This window comes from Penicillium lagena (genome assembly GCF_028827675.1).
Source record: "Penicillium lagena strain IBT 129212 chromosome Unknown utg000001l_segment0_segment0, whole genome shotgun sequence".
In the NCBI taxonomy this organism is placed as follows: Eukaryota; Fungi; Ascomycota; class Eurotiomycetes; order Eurotiales; family Aspergillaceae; genus Penicillium; species Penicillium lagena.
Genome location: NW_026623222.1, coordinates 1,810,189 through 1,826,388, shown reverse-complemented (window position 1 = coordinate 1,826,388; position 16,200 = coordinate 1,810,189). Strand labels below are relative to the sequence as shown.

Here is a 16,200-nt window from a genome sequence, read left to right as displayed (position 1 = left end):
TGAGTTTTATACGCAAGAATTCCATTTTGTAATGCCCGCGCTAACTACCATCATAGCTAGCATATGGTCATAATAAGACACAGAGGACATCAGTATCACTTCACATCACATCACAGCATCATCAGTCATCGAAGCATGGTATCAAGATCTCCCAGTAGTAGAAACAAGACAAAACATTGACACAATAAACCACAAACGCCACGCTGAAAGAACGGATAGAAACAAAGTAGATCGAGACAAGAAACCAGCTTATATAGATGACGGCCAATAATCCTCATCTTCTTCTTCAGTCCTCGTCAGTTTCAGTATCATCCTCCGCACCGTCCTCACCATCGTCATCGGCCTCGCTATCCGAGTCATCGGCCCCGTCGAGACCCGGGATCCCGCGCCACTCGACATAGTCACCATCCAGCCAGCGGCGACTGCGCGGGAGATGGTACGGATCGAATGGGAAGTAAGCATCGAGCTGGTAGCCCATATTATCGCCAGCGCGGATCTCGCGCTCGACTGCGCTGAAGCGCGGGTCTGCGAGGGTGGAGATGCTGCGGTAGGCCGTCACGCGGAGACGCTTGTTTGTCTCGAGGAGCGGATAGACGTAGAGGAACTGGAAGTGGTGGGCGATGCGGGCGAATTCCGTGACGATGCTGGGCGAGCATACTTTCAGCGGGTTGAGGCGCGAGTAGATCACCTTGTGTAGCACTTCCTTGATATTCGGTGAGAAGGTTACTTGGCTCGGCTCTAGGTCGTCGACTTGTTCGGCGCTGTCGCCGTCCACGGCGGCGGTGGTGAGGTCGCGCCACCGGAAGCAGAAGATGTAGAGAAGAGCTTGCGCGGTGGAGTAGAACGGCCCGTAGCGGCGGAGGTCGGGCCCGCGACAGCTGCCTTCGTAGTCGGAGCGGAGTTTGTCGAGATGGCTGAGGAGGAGATCGAATACGTCCCGCACGACATCCCCAGAGATGTGGGCGCCGCGGGCGACGAAGCTGGCTAGGTATGCGGCCGCGGATTGGCGCATGATGCCCGGCTGCAGCTTGTTGAAGATCAGGCCTATGCAGGTTGCGGCGAAGCGATCAACCAGTTCGGGAGAGCATTGAGAGAAGTGGAAGAGTAGGAATTGGGGGTGGCGGGATTTATAGGTGGGAAGGATGATGGTTTGGAAGTGGCTCAGGAGGAGGTCGAGGGTGTTCTCCTTCTCAGCAAGAGTGCCGGATGTGAATGGGGTGTTGAAGTACTCGAAGAGGATGTCGATCATGCCATCCACTTTCTGGATATTTTCCTTGATCCCCTGCACGCGCTCAGTCTCAGCGTCGGCCGACTCGTAAGAGGCATCGTCATCAAGGTCATCCTCCTCCTCGTCCACGTCCTCCTCATCAGCCGAGACTTCAAGTAGTAGATCTTCGCCGACTTCATCCTCGACGTCTTCCATATCCACCTGGATTTGAACATCGATTTTGACCAACTTCTCAGTGATCAGGGAGAGGATATCGGACCGGAGTTCAGGAGCGTAGGAGACGACTTGAATGAGATTTTGCGTGTAGAAGATGTGGGACTTGGGCGAGTCCGTCTCGAAGGGAAACTGCTGAGACAAGATGGGGGACAAGGTGCCACTGCCAGCGGGGACAAGCTGCATCACATGGCGCAGAGCCATATGGACACGCTTGTAGATTTCGGAACCCGGGACGGGCGCGTACCCAACGAGCTTGCCCGTCCCGCGAGGAACACTGCCGAGGTTAGTGGCCAGCATCTTCAGCATGGTACCCAGATAGGTACCCTGAGCGGCAGCCAGATTCCCCAGAAACCGGATGTACAGCTTGACATAAGACTCGTCCCGACCAAGCCATTCGCTGTTGAGGACTGCCTGCACGAGGCCGTTGCAGGTCCGATCCAATGAGGCCACATGCGAGAGCAGACCTTGGAGGTGATGTTTCAGAGCGGTATGCGTCGGCAAGTCGTACGATGCCATCACCTCATCATGGGCCTTTTTCGGATCCGCCGAGAATACCTCCTTGATCCGGTCGTATGCCTCGCTGTCCGATGCAGAGACATGGCGGTGGATCGCCCGGCGCACCTCTTCCCGGACGACCGCAAGGCTTTTTTCTGATGTGCCGGGGGATAACATATTTGCCTGATTACCGATCTCCCGCATCTCGACGTCGTTATTGAACTGGACGCGGGGCCGCTTCTTGGCCGAGGGGGCGTCAAGGCCCGGATCGGAGAACACGGAGGAGGGAGGAGACAGCGTCAGGTCCATTTCGTTTATTTTGCGTTTAACGCCGGCCGTCGTAGGTGCGGGTTTGGACTTTTTGAGTATTGACACGGGCGACGAAGCCGCTATCATTTTCGATTCGGGGTGTACGGGTGTGGCCGTTACTGCCGGGTTTCGAGAAGCCGTGGATAGAGAAACCATGACCAGAGAGGGATATGGATGAGGTGAAGAGGCAAGGCTATGCTAAGAATCGATGCTGACATTTGCTAGTTTGCACTCGAACACCTGGGCCGTCGGGAGTCGAGCTGATGGCAGGTCAGGTTTGAGCACACGACAGGTCGTGGAGAGACTTTGGGTCGATCGTGGTGCTTCGGGGAAGATGCAGGCATGAGAAAGGAAGCTGCATCTGTCTGCATCCGTGGCAGGCATCCAGTTTCTTCGACAGAGATCGATGAATCGGATGCAGACAGAGCCAGTGAGCACGTTGAAGCAAAAAAGCAAAACAAGTCGAATTTTTTCCCTCACTCGAGTTGTGGGTCCGCCTGACCGCACTAACCACTTTGGGAAACTACTATGGATTATGTCATCGTTATCTCTTGTCTCTATATTATTATTGTCCGGTTGAATGGTCAATCAATGGTTTGTTTTTCGCTAACTCTCAAGGGCATGATAGGAGATATCCAAAAGAAACCACCGACCAATCTACCACACAGGATCAAAAATCCTTGAAACCGAAAATCGCGCCGGCAGCCGCACAAAAAAAAACCGCAGACATTCAATGATAGTAAAACGCGGGAACAGAAGGGACTCCTCCCATGGTATATGGTGCACCAAAGCAAATCAGGTATCGTGAGAGAGGGAATAAAAGTTGGTCGTCAGTGGCGGCCGAGCGAAAGGAAGAAAATCCAGTCCTTCTTCCAAAAACAAGTCCGCGAGCTCGTGTCGTCAAATCACACGCCTGGGTCAACCAGGACGAGATGATGAATCAAGTCGGGGAGTTTCGTTCGCTACAGCCAGGCTCCAGTGCCGATGGGACCCAATTGGTCGTCAAAGATACTCCCGTAGAGTTCCTCGACTTCCGAGAGATAATCGTCCACGGAGAATTTCTTGAGGCCCTTGCGGTGGAGCACCATTTCCTCTTCATCGACCACGCGGAGATTGCCAAACTCCTCGGCAACCTCGTTCACCTGCGCTAGTTCCTTACCGAATGGGTGCAGCTCGGATGTTTGTTGCGACATCCGTCCAGCTGAGTGGCCGGTCGGCACACTGGAGGGGGAGGGGACATGCGGGAGATGGATCGCTTGTGGGCCAGATCCTGGTGGGACCGCTTCGTGTGCGAGAGCGCCCGCTTCGGGATCACCGGGACCTCGGTGGTGGACGAGGAGGACGTCGACGAGCGCGGGTGACTGGTGACCGTCGCCGAGCGCTTGGGGAAGTAAGACGGGTTCGCTTCCACGGGGGAGGACTCATGTGGCGACATATCTGGGGTGGTGATGGAGGAAGAGTAGCTGTGCGGAGAGATGGCCGCGTCGGAGTCCGATCGCAATGATGACGAGGACGACGAGGCGGCAGATTTGAGGTCGGGCGCGTTATAGGCGAGCATATTCGTAGTCGACAGAAGCTGCACGGGGCCCGAGATGTTGCCGCGCTTTATAGTGCCCGAATTGAAGCGGACATGCCCTTCAGCACGATATGGCATGGGTGCAGACACTTCCGGGCGCTTGGTGCGCTTGGTGAATGCGCGAGTGATGTTCGACATGACGGAATCGGGGGATTCTCACGAACTGCTAAATTTATCGCAGGTTGTGACGAAATCGGTCTCTCGCGTGGCCGACGATCACAGGCGGAGAAGGGAAGGGAATGGAAGATCCGGCGAGGAATGTTCGGGATCGGATGGGCGCGTTGTGTTCGGTCGAAACGTCAATTGGGGTGTCTGGCACTTTCCACAAATGAATGTCGAGACCGTCGATAGGTAGTTTTGCTCTGCAAAAGATGGGACGGCGAGGGTCTCCTTATTGCTTTTCCGTCCAGGGTGTAGCAAAGGAATGCAGCGGACAGCCAGGACGCGCGAAAGGGGTGGTGTGAAGAAATAAAAAGGAGTCCAGGATCACAGATCACCGCATCAAGGACTGACAAGAAAGAAAAGAAAGAGCGAGAGAATGAAGGGCAAAGCCACGCAGAACGAAGGGTGGTGGGAGAAGGAGAGATCAAACCGTGGAGCGACCGGGGCGCTTAGCCGTTTGGGCTCCAGGAGGGCTCCACCCGCTCCACCACTCGAGAAAACTTCACTCTACACTCGACCTACACTGGCTACTCTTCTGAATGGTTCCTCCCGACAACCCTGGGAAGACCCTTCCCCGCTTTGCCTCCTGGTTCCCACCCTTTTCCCAAGGGTGGTGGCAGGGGGCAAAGTGATTCTGCTAGTCTCGATGAATCTAGGGTGGACTGTCCGAGGGGGGCACTAGAAGGCCCAAGGGGAGACGCTGTGGTCGAAACTCTCTCCTCGTGGTATAGAATTCGAATGCGACGCCAGCGGTAAAAGTGATGCAATCCAGGTACCCAGAACCCCTGGGACTGAAACACCCGAACACGCCCTCCCGGCGCTAAATGGCCTCGAAGGGCACGGATATCCTTTCGCCACCAACCACGCTCGTCCCCGCCCTGTTAGTAACGGACGCTAACTCCGTCGCCAGGGGAATTGGAGGTACCTGATCGGCCACCCTGCGCGCGCTCACCGGCCAATGACGATGCAGGCCGAGTGCGCCGGATGCGACCGTGCGATGCGATACCATCACTTGCACCAGCGAGTTACTTCGGTCTGGGTCGTTGGTCTCTCTTCAGTTCAGCTGGTCTGTCCATGGGTCTGGCCGCGTGGGTGGGTTCGGAGTGGGGCTTTGCCTGTCCAATTCTTGAAGAAGGGGAAGGTCTGGACTAGACCGAGTGGAGGGCAGGATTGGAGAATGGCCACTGGACGAAAAGGGCCCGGTGAACAGCGACCGCTGTGCACCATGTTACACGACAATAATAGCCATTATAGTCGGGGTCGCTTGAGATGACCGGAACACTCTCTCGCGGCAAAGACTTTCCTCGCACAATCCCCCGTCCCCAAGTGGCCCACTTGGGTCGGAGTCCGGCCGTCCCAGATAAGCAGCGGGACGCGGGACATGGAGAGCTATTGAATATGATTACATTATTATTATGGACACACCAAACACACTTCGCGTCAGAAACGTATCAGAAATATATGTTAGGGTTTCTCTGTGTCAGCTGGCGCGCCGGTCCTGTCTCCGTTGTGGTTGGATCACCATCCCTTGCAGCCGGAAGTGACCTGGCACATTCGCCCATCTCGGAGGGCGACCGAGCAATGGATGCGGAACCAGCCACAGTGCCGTGTATGGCGGATGATGAGGGACAAGTTTCCAGCATGGGAGCAGGTTGTCGTCGCTCTTCGTGGCCGCCTTCTGCGAGGGCCCTCTCCGTGGACAGATAAGAAGCGGAGTGCAACCGGGGACCTCCCAGACGACTCCAGTTGCGGGTCCCACCGAGATGACCTGGGGTAATCGGACCCGAATAAACATCTCCACCAGAGGCTGCGGGATATAACACCTCCCTAGCGGGCAGTTCAATGCTAAATTGCTCCGACATCACCGTCGACCAACGCTCCAGATCCGGCCATTCCCGAAGTGGAAGGCGAGTCCACTCCTCCACGCGAGCAGCCTTTTGTTTTGGTGCAGTTTCGGGCTTGGGGCATGCGCGGATCATAGTTACGGGCTGCATTGAGCGCAGTGTCACGAGTGCTCCATATAATGCCTGCTCGGTCTCGGCGAGTCGCTGCTCGAGTTGGTTGAGATAGCCCAGTGGTAATCCCCTGCAACAGTGTGAACTTGATGTTTTGGAGCATAGCTTGGGGTGTTTTACCTCTTCCCACTCTCTGGATAGGTGCATTTTAAGGGATCTCCAGTGCATTGTGAGCAGGATGGCCTGTTCATTACCGATCAGTAAATGATGACCAAAGCTGCATTCTATGAGGCCCTACAGCTTGCGGTCACACTAGTTCCGAAATTAGTATCGAGTGAGAGAAAAACTCCGGAGACACACATACTTTGCATTTCTTCTGTCTGCAACTCTCGCAGGAGATAGGACTTGATTCTTCCTCTTCGGAGACTGAATATAGATCAGTATTTGTTCCATTGCCCGGTGGTTGGTTTGACTCGTACCCGACGTCCTGGCATCCGATGTTCTGGGGCGCTTGGATCGCGGACGCACCATTCTCTCGCGTCAAGTTGTGTCTTCAACAAACTCTGCTGAGTATACCACGCTTTTTAATGACTTCGTGAGATCTTCCTGTTCATTGAACGGGAGCTGACAGGCAAACTTGGTTTCGGACAAAGAAACCTCCGGGACACCACGTGATCTGAAATGGCTTCACCTCGACAGGACTTGTTTCCGGACGAACGAATAATATCTGCGAAATGATGTGATAATGGTATCACATTCCCCAGCCAGTACCAGAGTTGACGAACACGAACCGGAATGGCAGTATGGCCCCCGCGCCAAGCGCCAGAGACGCGCCTCAACGACAGGCGCAACGCAGCCATCGCCCCGGGAGATTGGTTACATGAGAGAACCCCAATATGACGGCTCGGCCAGTTTTATTGGGAGCTCCAGCGGCATTCACTTCATCCGACATGTATACGATGCCTTTGCGCGGCGTTCTGCGGACCTGCATAGGTCTCGGGTCCGTGATCGGTGCTCGGTGCCGGGTGAAGATGACCGGCTACGAAGCGTGGGTGCCGATGAGCTATGGTCGAATCAGGAGTTGGATTTTTCAGGAAATTCCGTTTACGCGTTTGATGACCTTGCCCGCTGGACTCACAATTACTTTGAACACTGGCATCCCATATTTCCCTTTTTGCACGCACCGACGGTCCTCACGTCCATGGAGAAAGCCAGTCGATCCGGAATAGAAACGTTAGAGCAGACCGAGATGATCATTCTTCGCTCCGTGATCTCTATCTCCCTTGGAGACAGCAGACAGATCGGCACCGCCCATCGAGGACGCGTTCCTTCAACTCTAGTCTTTCGCACCGTTCGGCATATGATGCAAGACATACAAAGTCTTCTCTCAGAATCAACAACCCTGCCCTTACTACAAGCTGCATTCGCCATTCAGCTAGTGCTCGTGTCACTCCTACGCCTCAACATTGCCTCTCGGGTAGGAGGCACAATTACTCGTTCCGCGTTCCATCTAGGTCTGCACCGCTGCCCAGAACGCTTCTCATGCTTTGGTCACGAGGAGGCCGATATTCGACAGCGACTATTTTGGTCCATATATTGTCTCGAGCGATACCTTTCCCAAGCGCTCGGGATCCCGCTCGCCATCAGAGACGATGATATTGATGTCTGTTATCCCGGGGAGGAGAGACATACTACAGCTACACCTGGAATGGATGGCGATCATCGACTGCGGCTACTTTCTCATCTTGCAAAATTCGCGAGAATCCGAGGCCTTGTTCTGGAACTGCGCAATAAGTCTATCTTACACAGCCACCCGAGTTCCCTGGAGGCAGCGCGCGTCAATGGCGAGATGTCGCAATGGTGGAATGAGGTTTACGATGATGTGTACCCGGTTGAAGATGACGGAGATACCCGTTCATTACACCCATACCATCAATCGCTCTTGATGGTCCTAAGGAATGAAGCCATCATCTCCATGAATCGGCCGCTCCTCGCGGCTGAGAAACCCAGCCCTGAATACAAGAATGCATTGCAGACGTGTATCGAGTCCTCGCGGTCTTTGCTCTTGGGATTGAACAGATATAGGGCTTCTGCATCCAGAGAGGAACAGACAAGGTCGGATGCTCCACTGTCCTGGCCATCGTTTACTTGGGCTACGTGGATGGCATGCCTTATTCTGATGTATGCCTCTTGGGAAGGGGACTTTCCCATCCCATTGGCACTTAAGTATGCGAAAATCGGGATTGGGATTTTTGAGAATCTGGCGTTGCGTGGAAGTGGGTGGCCGGAGACTTGCATCGAGGCGATCAAAGGCATGGAATCTGCGTTATTGACCAGCATGGATTCTTCCAAGCAGTCAAAAAGTGCAGCCACTTTGTCGGATCATCACTCCGATCATCAGTCCCTCGAACGCCTTGACATACCAGCTCTGCGAGAAAACAGGGGAGGCAGCAGTGGTTATCAAGGCGATTTGCCTAGCGGAACGCAATCAACCCGTGAAGTGGGGTCTTCGCAGCCTTTCAACTCGGCCGCACTCGACTCGCAAACAAACGCTGGCGAAAGCTCGGTCATTTCTGACCTGCCAAACCACGGATTCTCTTTGAGCGGGTATACTTCTGCCGGCCTTGTCTTTGGCAACACGGCCGACAGTAAGATGCCATTCTGCCCCTGGGCTATGGGCGAGGACCCCACGCCCTTGCCAGACTTCTCTGTGTCTGATCTCTGGAGTGTCGCTGATGCGCCATGGATGATCCACGAAAATTTCTTATGACATTGTGCCTATAGCATTTCACACATCATTGGTACAAAACCGTGTCAACAACCCTTCGTTCCCGATCAAGAACAACGCGCAACTGCCCTTTCTTTGGCATCGTATCCAAGCCAAAGAACCCATCCCGTAACTGGTCGAGATACAGCTCATACGCAGGCATATACCCACGCACAAAATCCACAACCTGCTCATCTGTCATACCCTCATTCTTGATCTCACGAAGGGCATGTTCCTGTTGGATCCTCCATTGGTAAACATTTACCAGATCGTTCGTGTCCAAATGAACAAGGAAATCCAAATGCCGAGGCCCCATGAACGAGTCACAGTAGTGTCGCAAGCTGTCGTTGGCCTGAACGAGATGTTCCAGTTTATGGTCACCCAGTGTGACAATCGGATACTCTGTTTTCGTGCCACTTTTCTGGGCATCTTCCCACTTTTTCTGTATGGTCGGCTCGTCCAAGGGTTGGAAACCAACACACCAGCCCTCGAACACGACAACATCCACCACCTCTCCAGCAGTAATACGGGTCCATGTCTGTTTAGGTGCTCTCGCACCTTCGCCGTTAAATTTGCTCTTATCAAACACCGGAACCAGGGTATCCTGAGAGGTCTTCGTTAAGCTATCAAAGAAAGTAACCGCGAGAGCCGTGTCGTGTGTACCGGGCTGGCCGCGCGTCCTGAGAAGTTTGTTTGAGGCATTATCGTCGCGCAATCGGACCAGATCTTCGTGGTCGAGATACAGGTCGTCGAGAGATAGATTGATTGTCCTAAGTTTGTGCTTCTCGTTCAGCGCTTGCACGAGCGCGGAGGTCCAGGTGGATTTCCCGCTGCCTTGGAGACCGGTTAGGGCGAGGATAAACGGGCCTTTGGTTTTTCCAGCTGGTGGTTCCGATTTCGTATGTTTTTCAATGTAGGGTAGAATGTAAGTGAGAACTTGGTTGATATTCTGGTGGGGAATTGTCATGGTGGCGAAGTTTATGGCAATCAATGCGGAAAGACGCAGCTCAGGGACAAAACAGTGCCGATAGACGAGATTTGTGGATGGCTGCGCTTTTAATGCAATTCTTCATTTCTCGCCCGAATACCATCCTTGACACTCAACTAGGGCTGATCTTGACCCACCCGGATACCGTACCCGCAAGTATCCGGAACACCTCATAGCATCCCCGGACATCGGATATGTCTTTCTCCTAGTGGGTCTTCCGGTGTATGAAACCCCCGAGATCTACACAACCATTGTAAATCGCCCAGTGTCTCTTGTATCCCACGGCGATTAATTGGTGGAAAGCTTAGAAAATGAAAGGCCACGGGCTTAATCCCGCCGCACTCGACAGTCTTTTAAACCCCCCGCTAACCCTTTCTTTCGGACTATCTTCAAGCAACACCTGAACCTACCAAGCACCTACAATGTCACCCTCTTCTACTCTTCCAGCCCAAAATACCTATAGCATAGCTTCCATTCCTGCCGATGGTATCGGTCCCGAGGTTATCGAGGCTGGTATCACAGCTCTGAATGCACTGACCGACACCCTCCAAACGTTCAAATTGAACTTCACCCACTACGACTGGAGTTCTGAGACGTATAAGAAGACCGGTAAATATATCCCGGACGGTGGCCTGGACGAGCTCAAGAAGCATGATGCCATTTTCTTCGGTGCTGTTGGTGCACCGGGTAAGCAAAGGAACTCCTTACGCTGTATGCCCGACTAAGAAACAACCATAGATGTCCCCGACCACATCTCTCTATGGGGCTTGCGTCTAGCTATCTGTCAGCCCCTACAGCAGTACGCCAACGTGCGTCCAACGCGAGTCTTCCGCGGCACTGAGTCTCCACTGCGCAAGTGCAAGACCGATGATCTGGACTGGGTGATAATCAGGGAGAACAGTGAGGGGGAGTACGCTGGACAAGGAGGGCGTTCGCACCAGGGAAAGCCATGGGAGGTCGCAACAGAGACTGCTATTTTCTCCCGGTATGGGGTTGAGAGAATCATGCGATTCGCTTTTGAGACGGCCCAGAAGAGACCGCGGAAGCAGTTGACTGTTGTCACTAAGAGCAACGCCCAGCGCAATGGAATGGTTCTGTGGGATGAAGTTGCCAAGTCTGTTGCTGAGGAGTTTCCGGACGTGACCGTGGATAAAATGTTGGTGGACGCTATGACTACGCGGATGGTCCTGAGTCCTGAGAGCTTGGATACTATTGTTGCTACTAACTTGGTAGGTCTCTCTATATTGTCATGATGTGGGTGTCTGGCTAATATTATCTTGTTGTTACAGCATGCTGATATCTTGTCTGACCTTGCTGCTGCCCTGGCCGGCTCTATTGGGATTGCGCCTACCTCCAACCTGGATCCCACGCGGCAGTATCCTAGCATGTTTGAACCGATTCACGGGTCGGCATTTGACATCACTGGAATGGGCATCTCGAACCCTGTGGCTACTTTCTGGACAGCGGCGGAGATGCTTGCTTGGCTTGGAGAGGAAGATGCGTCCAAGAAATTGCTGAATTGTGTCGAGAATGTGTGCGAGCAGGGAATCTTGACCCGTGACTTGGGTGGGAACGCCACTACCAAGGAAGTCACTGATGCAGTGGTGGTAGAGATTAAGAAACTTGCGTTGAGCAAGTAGGATGTTGACTTAAACTTGAAATTCCCCGCGCTGTCTTGATAGCAGTTGTTGTACCGCACCTATTGACTTTAACAGAGCTTTGAGGACATTATAGATTGGCGAGACCGGAATGTTGAACACCCATGGACTATTCTTGCCAGATCAAAAGACCGATGCGGGGGAAGCGTGTGGTGCGTGGGGGTCGATTTCTTCCGCTGCTCTAAGGTGTCAGCCAACTACACGATGGCCTTTATTCGAGAAATTTGTCTAGGGATTTCATTTTTGATAGGAATGGCCGGTAGGAATCCGACATTTTAATTATCTAGCATAAATTGACACTGTCTAAAATTTCCGGTATTGTCCGAAGTTGAGTATGAGATCATCTCTACCAAGATCTTCATTGAAGGCCTGCCCTTGTCAATGCTCATCACAGAAAATATCAATTCATTCTTAATTAATGGTTCCTCTTGTCAACCTCACCTCAATTCGTGTTTTCTCTACTTGATTTGCTAGTATGTACTAACTGTTTCCCGAAATCCAAATCCGACGAGCCGAACTATAATGTCCCAATGCTAAGTAACCTGAAGCCTCAACAATTGAAACCTCCGACTTCCGCCAGTTTCTCCCCAATTGGGTCCAATCCTAAACAAATCCGCTCCAGCAGGCTGGGTCCCCTGTGCCACATCCATTGCCGGTCCGCTAAACCGGATCGTGGGTGCGGGAGTTTCGGCGAGAATCGGCATCGTTATTGGCTGCGGGCTGCTCCGTCGTGTCGGTTATCCGATGACGGCAAGGACCAAGGCAGTCTGGACTCGACAACTATACTAGTAATCTCGCAACTGAGGTACTTCCGATTGGATATCTGGCTTTAGTCGGAGGTTTTCCAAGCCGATGCAATATCCGTGGTACTTTGTCCGATCTTCGTCGTTGGGATGAAGGACCCGGCAGTGGTGAGGGCGAGGTTTACTTATAGATAGTGATGTCCTCTGACCGGGAAAAGATATCTTAGAGAAAATGTAAAACAATTGTATTTACCTTGTTTAGACAATTCATGCAATCTCAATCTCCTATTGTTTGGCCCAATCCTACCTACCATGGCACCCTCAATTCACGACGCGCCCGTCAACCACACACAGTCGACAGCCTGTAAAGTCGGTATCAATGGCTTCGGTCGGATAGGTAAGCTGGTCTTGCAACTGCATAGAACATACAGTAACATCTCCGTCATCTAGGCCGCAATGTCCTCCGGGCAGCGCTAGCCCGGCCCGATATCCAAGTAGTCGCGATCAACCACACCTGCAACACAGTCGAAGACCTAATCTACCTGATCCGCTACGACTCATCAATGGGCGATCTGGACGAAAGAACTTCCATCAACGCTCTATCCGACCACCTCATCAGCATCAACGGCAACCAAATAGCCCTAACCTCAGAGCGCGATCTGAAGAAGCTCAACTGGGCCGCACTGGAAGTTGACTATGTCCTCGAATGCACGGGCAAGTTCACCAAGCGGGATTTGGCAATGGATCACATCACACACGGCCAGGCGAAGCGCGTTCTCATCTCTGCACCGAGCTCAGATTCGCCTTCTTTTGTCTATAGCGTGAACTCGGATTCGTATACTCCTACCGAGGATTGCCGCGTTGTGTCGAATGCTAGCTGCACGACGAACTGCGTTACTCCCGTCCTGAAAGTTCTTCATGAGACATTCGGGATCACACAGGGCTTTCTGACGACGGTTCATGCTGCCACGCGGTCGCAACAGGTGTTAGATGGGTATAGCAAGAAGAACAAGCGTTTAGGTAAGAGACCACAAACTGCATCTTGATATTGATAGGTACTCATATGGAATAGGCCGCGGAGTCTTCAACAACATCATTCCCACAAGTACGGGCGCTGCCAAAGCCGTCGCAGCCGTTCTGCCCGAGTTGAAGGGGAAAGTGACCGGCGTGTCGATCCGGGTGCCCACGTACGGTAATCTGGACGCATCTATTTCCGCCCTTCTAACAGATTGAACTAGACCCAATGTCTCCATGATCGATTTGACGATCTGCACCGCTCAACCCACATCTCTCTCGGAGATCCTAGCTGCCTTCCGTCGAGCTGCGAAGCTGGACATGGCCGGCGTGCTTAAAGTCACTGACGAGGAACTCGTCAGCAGCGATTACAACGGCAGCTCGTATAGTGCTATCATCGATGCGCCTGCGTGTGCCGAGCTTAACCCTCAGGTATGTTTTTTATGTTACTTATTTCAAGGGGATGTGGATGTTGACTGGTCTGCAGTTCTTCAAAATTATGGCCTGGTATGACAATGAATGGGGATACTCGAATCGTCTGCTGGATTTGACGAGTCTGGTGCATGAGCGGGAGACTTCTTAATTTTTTATTTTACGTGCATCGCTTATAGATATAGAGCTTAGATAGCGATCTGGATGGGACGAAGCGAAAAGAGCAAACTATACTTGCATACTGACAATATCAACGCGCGGTCTATTTTTGTGTGTAAGATTTGACTCCTCGGGTATCTGACATTTAATCTTCATCCATCGACTCCCACCCATCGGCGCCAGGGACGTCAGGGCCCGCTCCATCCTCAGCATCATCGTCGTCATCCGAATCTCCGTTATCCGCAGGAATCCCAATCGTCCGCTCCGGCACTTCGCCCGCCAGATCCGGCATCCGCGAGACAAATGCGCGGCGCACGGCGCCGTTAGTCGATGCGTCCCAAATCTGTACAACACCCTTGCTGCCGGCGATAGCCAGGCGGAAGCTCACCTCCGGATCAGGAGCAAAGCTAGTTGAGAAAACCTTGCCGACGTCGAACTTGCGTGAAACAACCAGGCTCGGCTTATTGTCTTCAACGTTCCACAGCTTAACCTGCTTGTCTGTCGATCCGGTCACCAGGAAACCGGGGATAGAGCTATTGATGTCGAAGGAGGAGACGGAGGAGTCGTGGGCCTGCAGTGACCACACCGGCTTGGACTCAGCTGGGGTAGCGGGGATATTGCGCACATCATAGCGGTACACCATGCCACCATCGGTGGTGACGTAGAAGTAGTTGGGGTCGTGCGGGTCCCAGCGCACTGTCTCAACGTCGGCGTCGACACCCCAGCGTGCCTGGGCATCGGGGGCACGCATGTCGGCCGCCACGACGGTCCGGTCGTAACTACCAGTGAGCAAAGCTGTCGATTCCTTCGGGTGCCAGTCTAGCGAGCACACTTTGTCGGTGTGATGCGAGTAAGACTTGGCGCAGCTGGTGGTGTTAAGGTCCCAGAGCTTCACGGTTCGGTCTGCCGATGCCGACGCCAAAAGGTTGCGGTGATGCCGGTTGGCTGCCAGCCCCAGCACGGAATCGATGTGGTATTCGTCGTTCGCCTTGGGCTTCTTCTTCTTCGACTTCTTCTTGGTCTCGGGCTGACCGCCCTGCCCCAGAATCGCGTTGGGGTACATGCTGTCGACCACGTCCAAATCCCAAATCTCAATGTCGGGCTCCATTGTGCCCACGGCAACAAAATTTCCTTGTTCCCGCCCCTCCGTGTTCTTGCCAACGGGAATATCAAGCCACTCCAGGCAGAGTGGAATGGCAGGCAGCATAATGTCGTGGTGAACGTACATGTTGTCCGCCTGGTCCTCGTAAACGTAGACCTCGAGGTGAGCTACCTCATCCTCGAGCTTTCCAGCCAGAATCAAATTGTCCGAAGGCAAGATTTGCAATTCCTCGCGCTCTTCGTCGTCTTCTTCCTCGGGGATGACCAGGTACGGGTCTGCCTCGTTGGGCTGGTGATACGCCAGAGATTTGACATTGCCGAACATAGTAACCTTCTCCCCCTCCTCGTCTTTCTCGTCACTGTCATAGTGCTCCAAGTCGAATTCTTTGAGAACATCGTCGTCACTTTTATGCCCGTCAGTATGCAGTTTTTCTCCTCGGGTTCTGTCCAACTCACTCTTTCGTGGCCTGTTTCCCACTATCCTTCTCCGTGGCATCCTGGCCTGCGACTGACACACCACCATTCTTTTGATCGTCGTCCTCATCCATGGCAGTGTCTTCTTCCGCTTGGCCCTCCTGGGCAGCGCTCAGATCCTCTTGTGCATCTTCCAGCTGCATACGCGCAAGCTTGGATATCCGGCCCATTTCCTCCTCGTCAATCTCATATTTTGTGGGGAATTGGGCAGCGATACCGCGCCGCACCCAGGCCGTTGTGGTGATCATGGACGACATGATTGGGAGTGAGAGAGGAAGATCATCCAAATCTTCAACTTTTTTTTTGGCCGAATCGTTTCCGCTCGATTCTGCCGGGCGATCCACTCACCGCCCAGATTTATCTTTACTATCTGCCTCTTTCTTCTTCATTGCACTGCAACACTCGCTGACACGGATATCCATCATGCATTCCCATTTGCATACTCCTTATAATGCCAGTATGGTTCCCGGTTCTTATCTATTGCGTCGGTATGATGTGCTGACAGCCACCCCCATCAGACTGCGAAGAAATCATGACCGCGCTGGACGAATGCCACGCCCGCGGATTCCTCCACAAAGCAATGGGCAATTGCAATGACATCAAGCGCGAGGTGAACAAGTGTCTTTCTGCAGAGCGGGCTGATCGGGCAAAGCGGAATCGAGACGAGGCCAGGAGCAACCGGCGGCGCATTGAAGACGTCTGGGCGCGCGAGAGGACTGTTGAACAGGGCGGGTCTAATCAGGTTGGTGCTGAGGGTTCTGCTGCCTCCAAGCAATAAAACGGGGACCAATTTCTTTGTTATTGGGATTGGCGTTCGGAGTGATCGGGCTCTTTTCTTGGGGAGGGAGAGATGCGCTCATGAGTTGATGGCCATCGAATTGGTGGCATTGTACTTGCCTGCTGGAAGAAATACTGTCCCGACA

The 16,200-nt window shown here is 53.2% G+C and overlaps 9 protein-coding genes across 9 annotated transcripts; 4 read left to right on the top strand and 5 right to left on the bottom strand.

Annotated features, from left to right (window-relative positions):
- Nucleotides 1-286: 286 nt before the first annotated feature.
- N7510_000811 (rDNA-binding RNA polymerase I transcriptional factor) lies at nucleotides 287-2,404 on the bottom strand (the record flags this gene model as incomplete). Its single annotated transcript, XM_056972740.1, has 1 exon — nucleotides 287-2,404. One exon carries the CDS (start codon nucleotides 2,402-2,404, stop codon nucleotides 287-289), a length of 2,118 nt encoding a protein of 705 aa, XP_056837857.1.
- An 806-nt stretch (nucleotides 2,405-3,210) lies between these two features.
- Nucleotides 3,211-3,962, bottom strand: N7510_000810 (uncharacterized protein; the record flags this gene model as incomplete). Its single annotated transcript, XM_056972739.1, is given in 2 exon segments — nucleotides 3,211-3,469; nucleotides 3,487-3,962. The coding sequence occupies 2 exon segments, from the start codon at nucleotides 3,960-3,962 to the stop codon at nucleotides 3,211-3,213; spliced, it is 735 nt and encodes a 244-aa protein (XP_056837856.1).
- A 1,475-nt stretch (nucleotides 3,963-5,437) lies between these two features.
- Nucleotides 5,438-6,472, bottom strand: N7510_000809 (uncharacterized protein; the record flags this gene model as incomplete). The annotated part of the gene is made up of 4 exons (XM_056972738.1): nucleotides 5,438-6,071; nucleotides 6,240-6,253; nucleotides 6,306-6,367; nucleotides 6,421-6,472. The coding sequence occupies 4 exons, from the start codon at nucleotides 6,470-6,472 to the stop codon at nucleotides 5,438-5,440; spliced, it is 762 nt and encodes a 253-aa protein (XP_056837855.1).
- Nucleotides 6,473-6,686: 214 nt separating this feature from the next.
- On the top strand, nucleotides 6,687-8,711 carry N7510_000808 (CeGAL family transcription factor; the record flags this gene model as incomplete). The annotated part of the gene is made up of 1 exon (XM_056972737.1): nucleotides 6,687-8,711. One exon carries the CDS (start codon nucleotides 6,687-6,689, stop codon nucleotides 8,709-8,711), a length of 2,025 nt encoding a protein of 674 aa, XP_056837854.1.
- Nucleotides 8,712-8,736: 25 nt separating this feature from the next.
- N7510_000807 (uncharacterized protein) lies at nucleotides 8,737-9,675 on the bottom strand (the record flags this gene model as incomplete). The annotated part of the gene is made up of 1 exon (XM_056972736.1): nucleotides 8,737-9,675. One exon carries the CDS (start codon nucleotides 9,673-9,675, stop codon nucleotides 8,737-8,739), a length of 939 nt encoding a protein of 312 aa, XP_056837853.1.
- A 443-nt stretch (nucleotides 9,676-10,118) lies between these two features.
- On the top strand, nucleotides 10,119-11,336 carry N7510_000806 (putative tartrate dehydrogenase; the record flags this gene model as incomplete). The annotated part of the gene is made up of 3 exons (XM_056972735.1): nucleotides 10,119-10,383; nucleotides 10,435-10,925; nucleotides 10,986-11,336. The coding sequence occupies 3 exons, from the start codon at nucleotides 10,119-10,121 to the stop codon at nucleotides 11,334-11,336; spliced, it is 1,107 nt and encodes a 368-aa protein (XP_056837852.1).
- Nucleotides 11,337-12,409: 1,073 nt separating this feature from the next.
- Nucleotides 12,410-13,694, top strand: N7510_000805 (type I glyceraldehyde-3-phosphate dehydrogenase; the record flags this gene model as incomplete). The annotated part of the gene is made up of 5 exons (XM_056972734.1): nucleotides 12,410-12,494; nucleotides 12,548-13,117; nucleotides 13,170-13,284; nucleotides 13,336-13,543; nucleotides 13,599-13,694. The coding sequence occupies 5 exons, from the start codon at nucleotides 12,410-12,412 to the stop codon at nucleotides 13,692-13,694; spliced, it is 1,074 nt and encodes a 357-aa protein (XP_056837851.1).
- A 153-nt stretch (nucleotides 13,695-13,847) lies between these two features.
- On the bottom strand, nucleotides 13,848-15,534 carry N7510_000804 (rRNA-processing protein PWP1; the record flags this gene model as incomplete). Its single annotated transcript, XM_056972733.1, has 2 exons — nucleotides 13,848-15,207; nucleotides 15,260-15,534. The coding sequence occupies 2 exons, from the start codon at nucleotides 15,532-15,534 to the stop codon at nucleotides 13,848-13,850; spliced, it is 1,635 nt and encodes a 544-aa protein (XP_056837850.1).
- A 275-nt stretch (nucleotides 15,535-15,809) lies between these two features.
- On the top strand, nucleotides 15,810-16,055 carry N7510_000803 (COX assembly mitochondrial protein; the record flags this gene model as incomplete). The annotated part of the gene is made up of 1 exon (XM_056972732.1): nucleotides 15,810-16,055. One exon carries the CDS (start codon nucleotides 15,810-15,812, stop codon nucleotides 16,053-16,055), a length of 246 nt encoding a protein of 81 aa, XP_056837849.1.
- Between the last annotated feature and the right edge of the window lie 145 nt (nucleotides 16,056-16,200).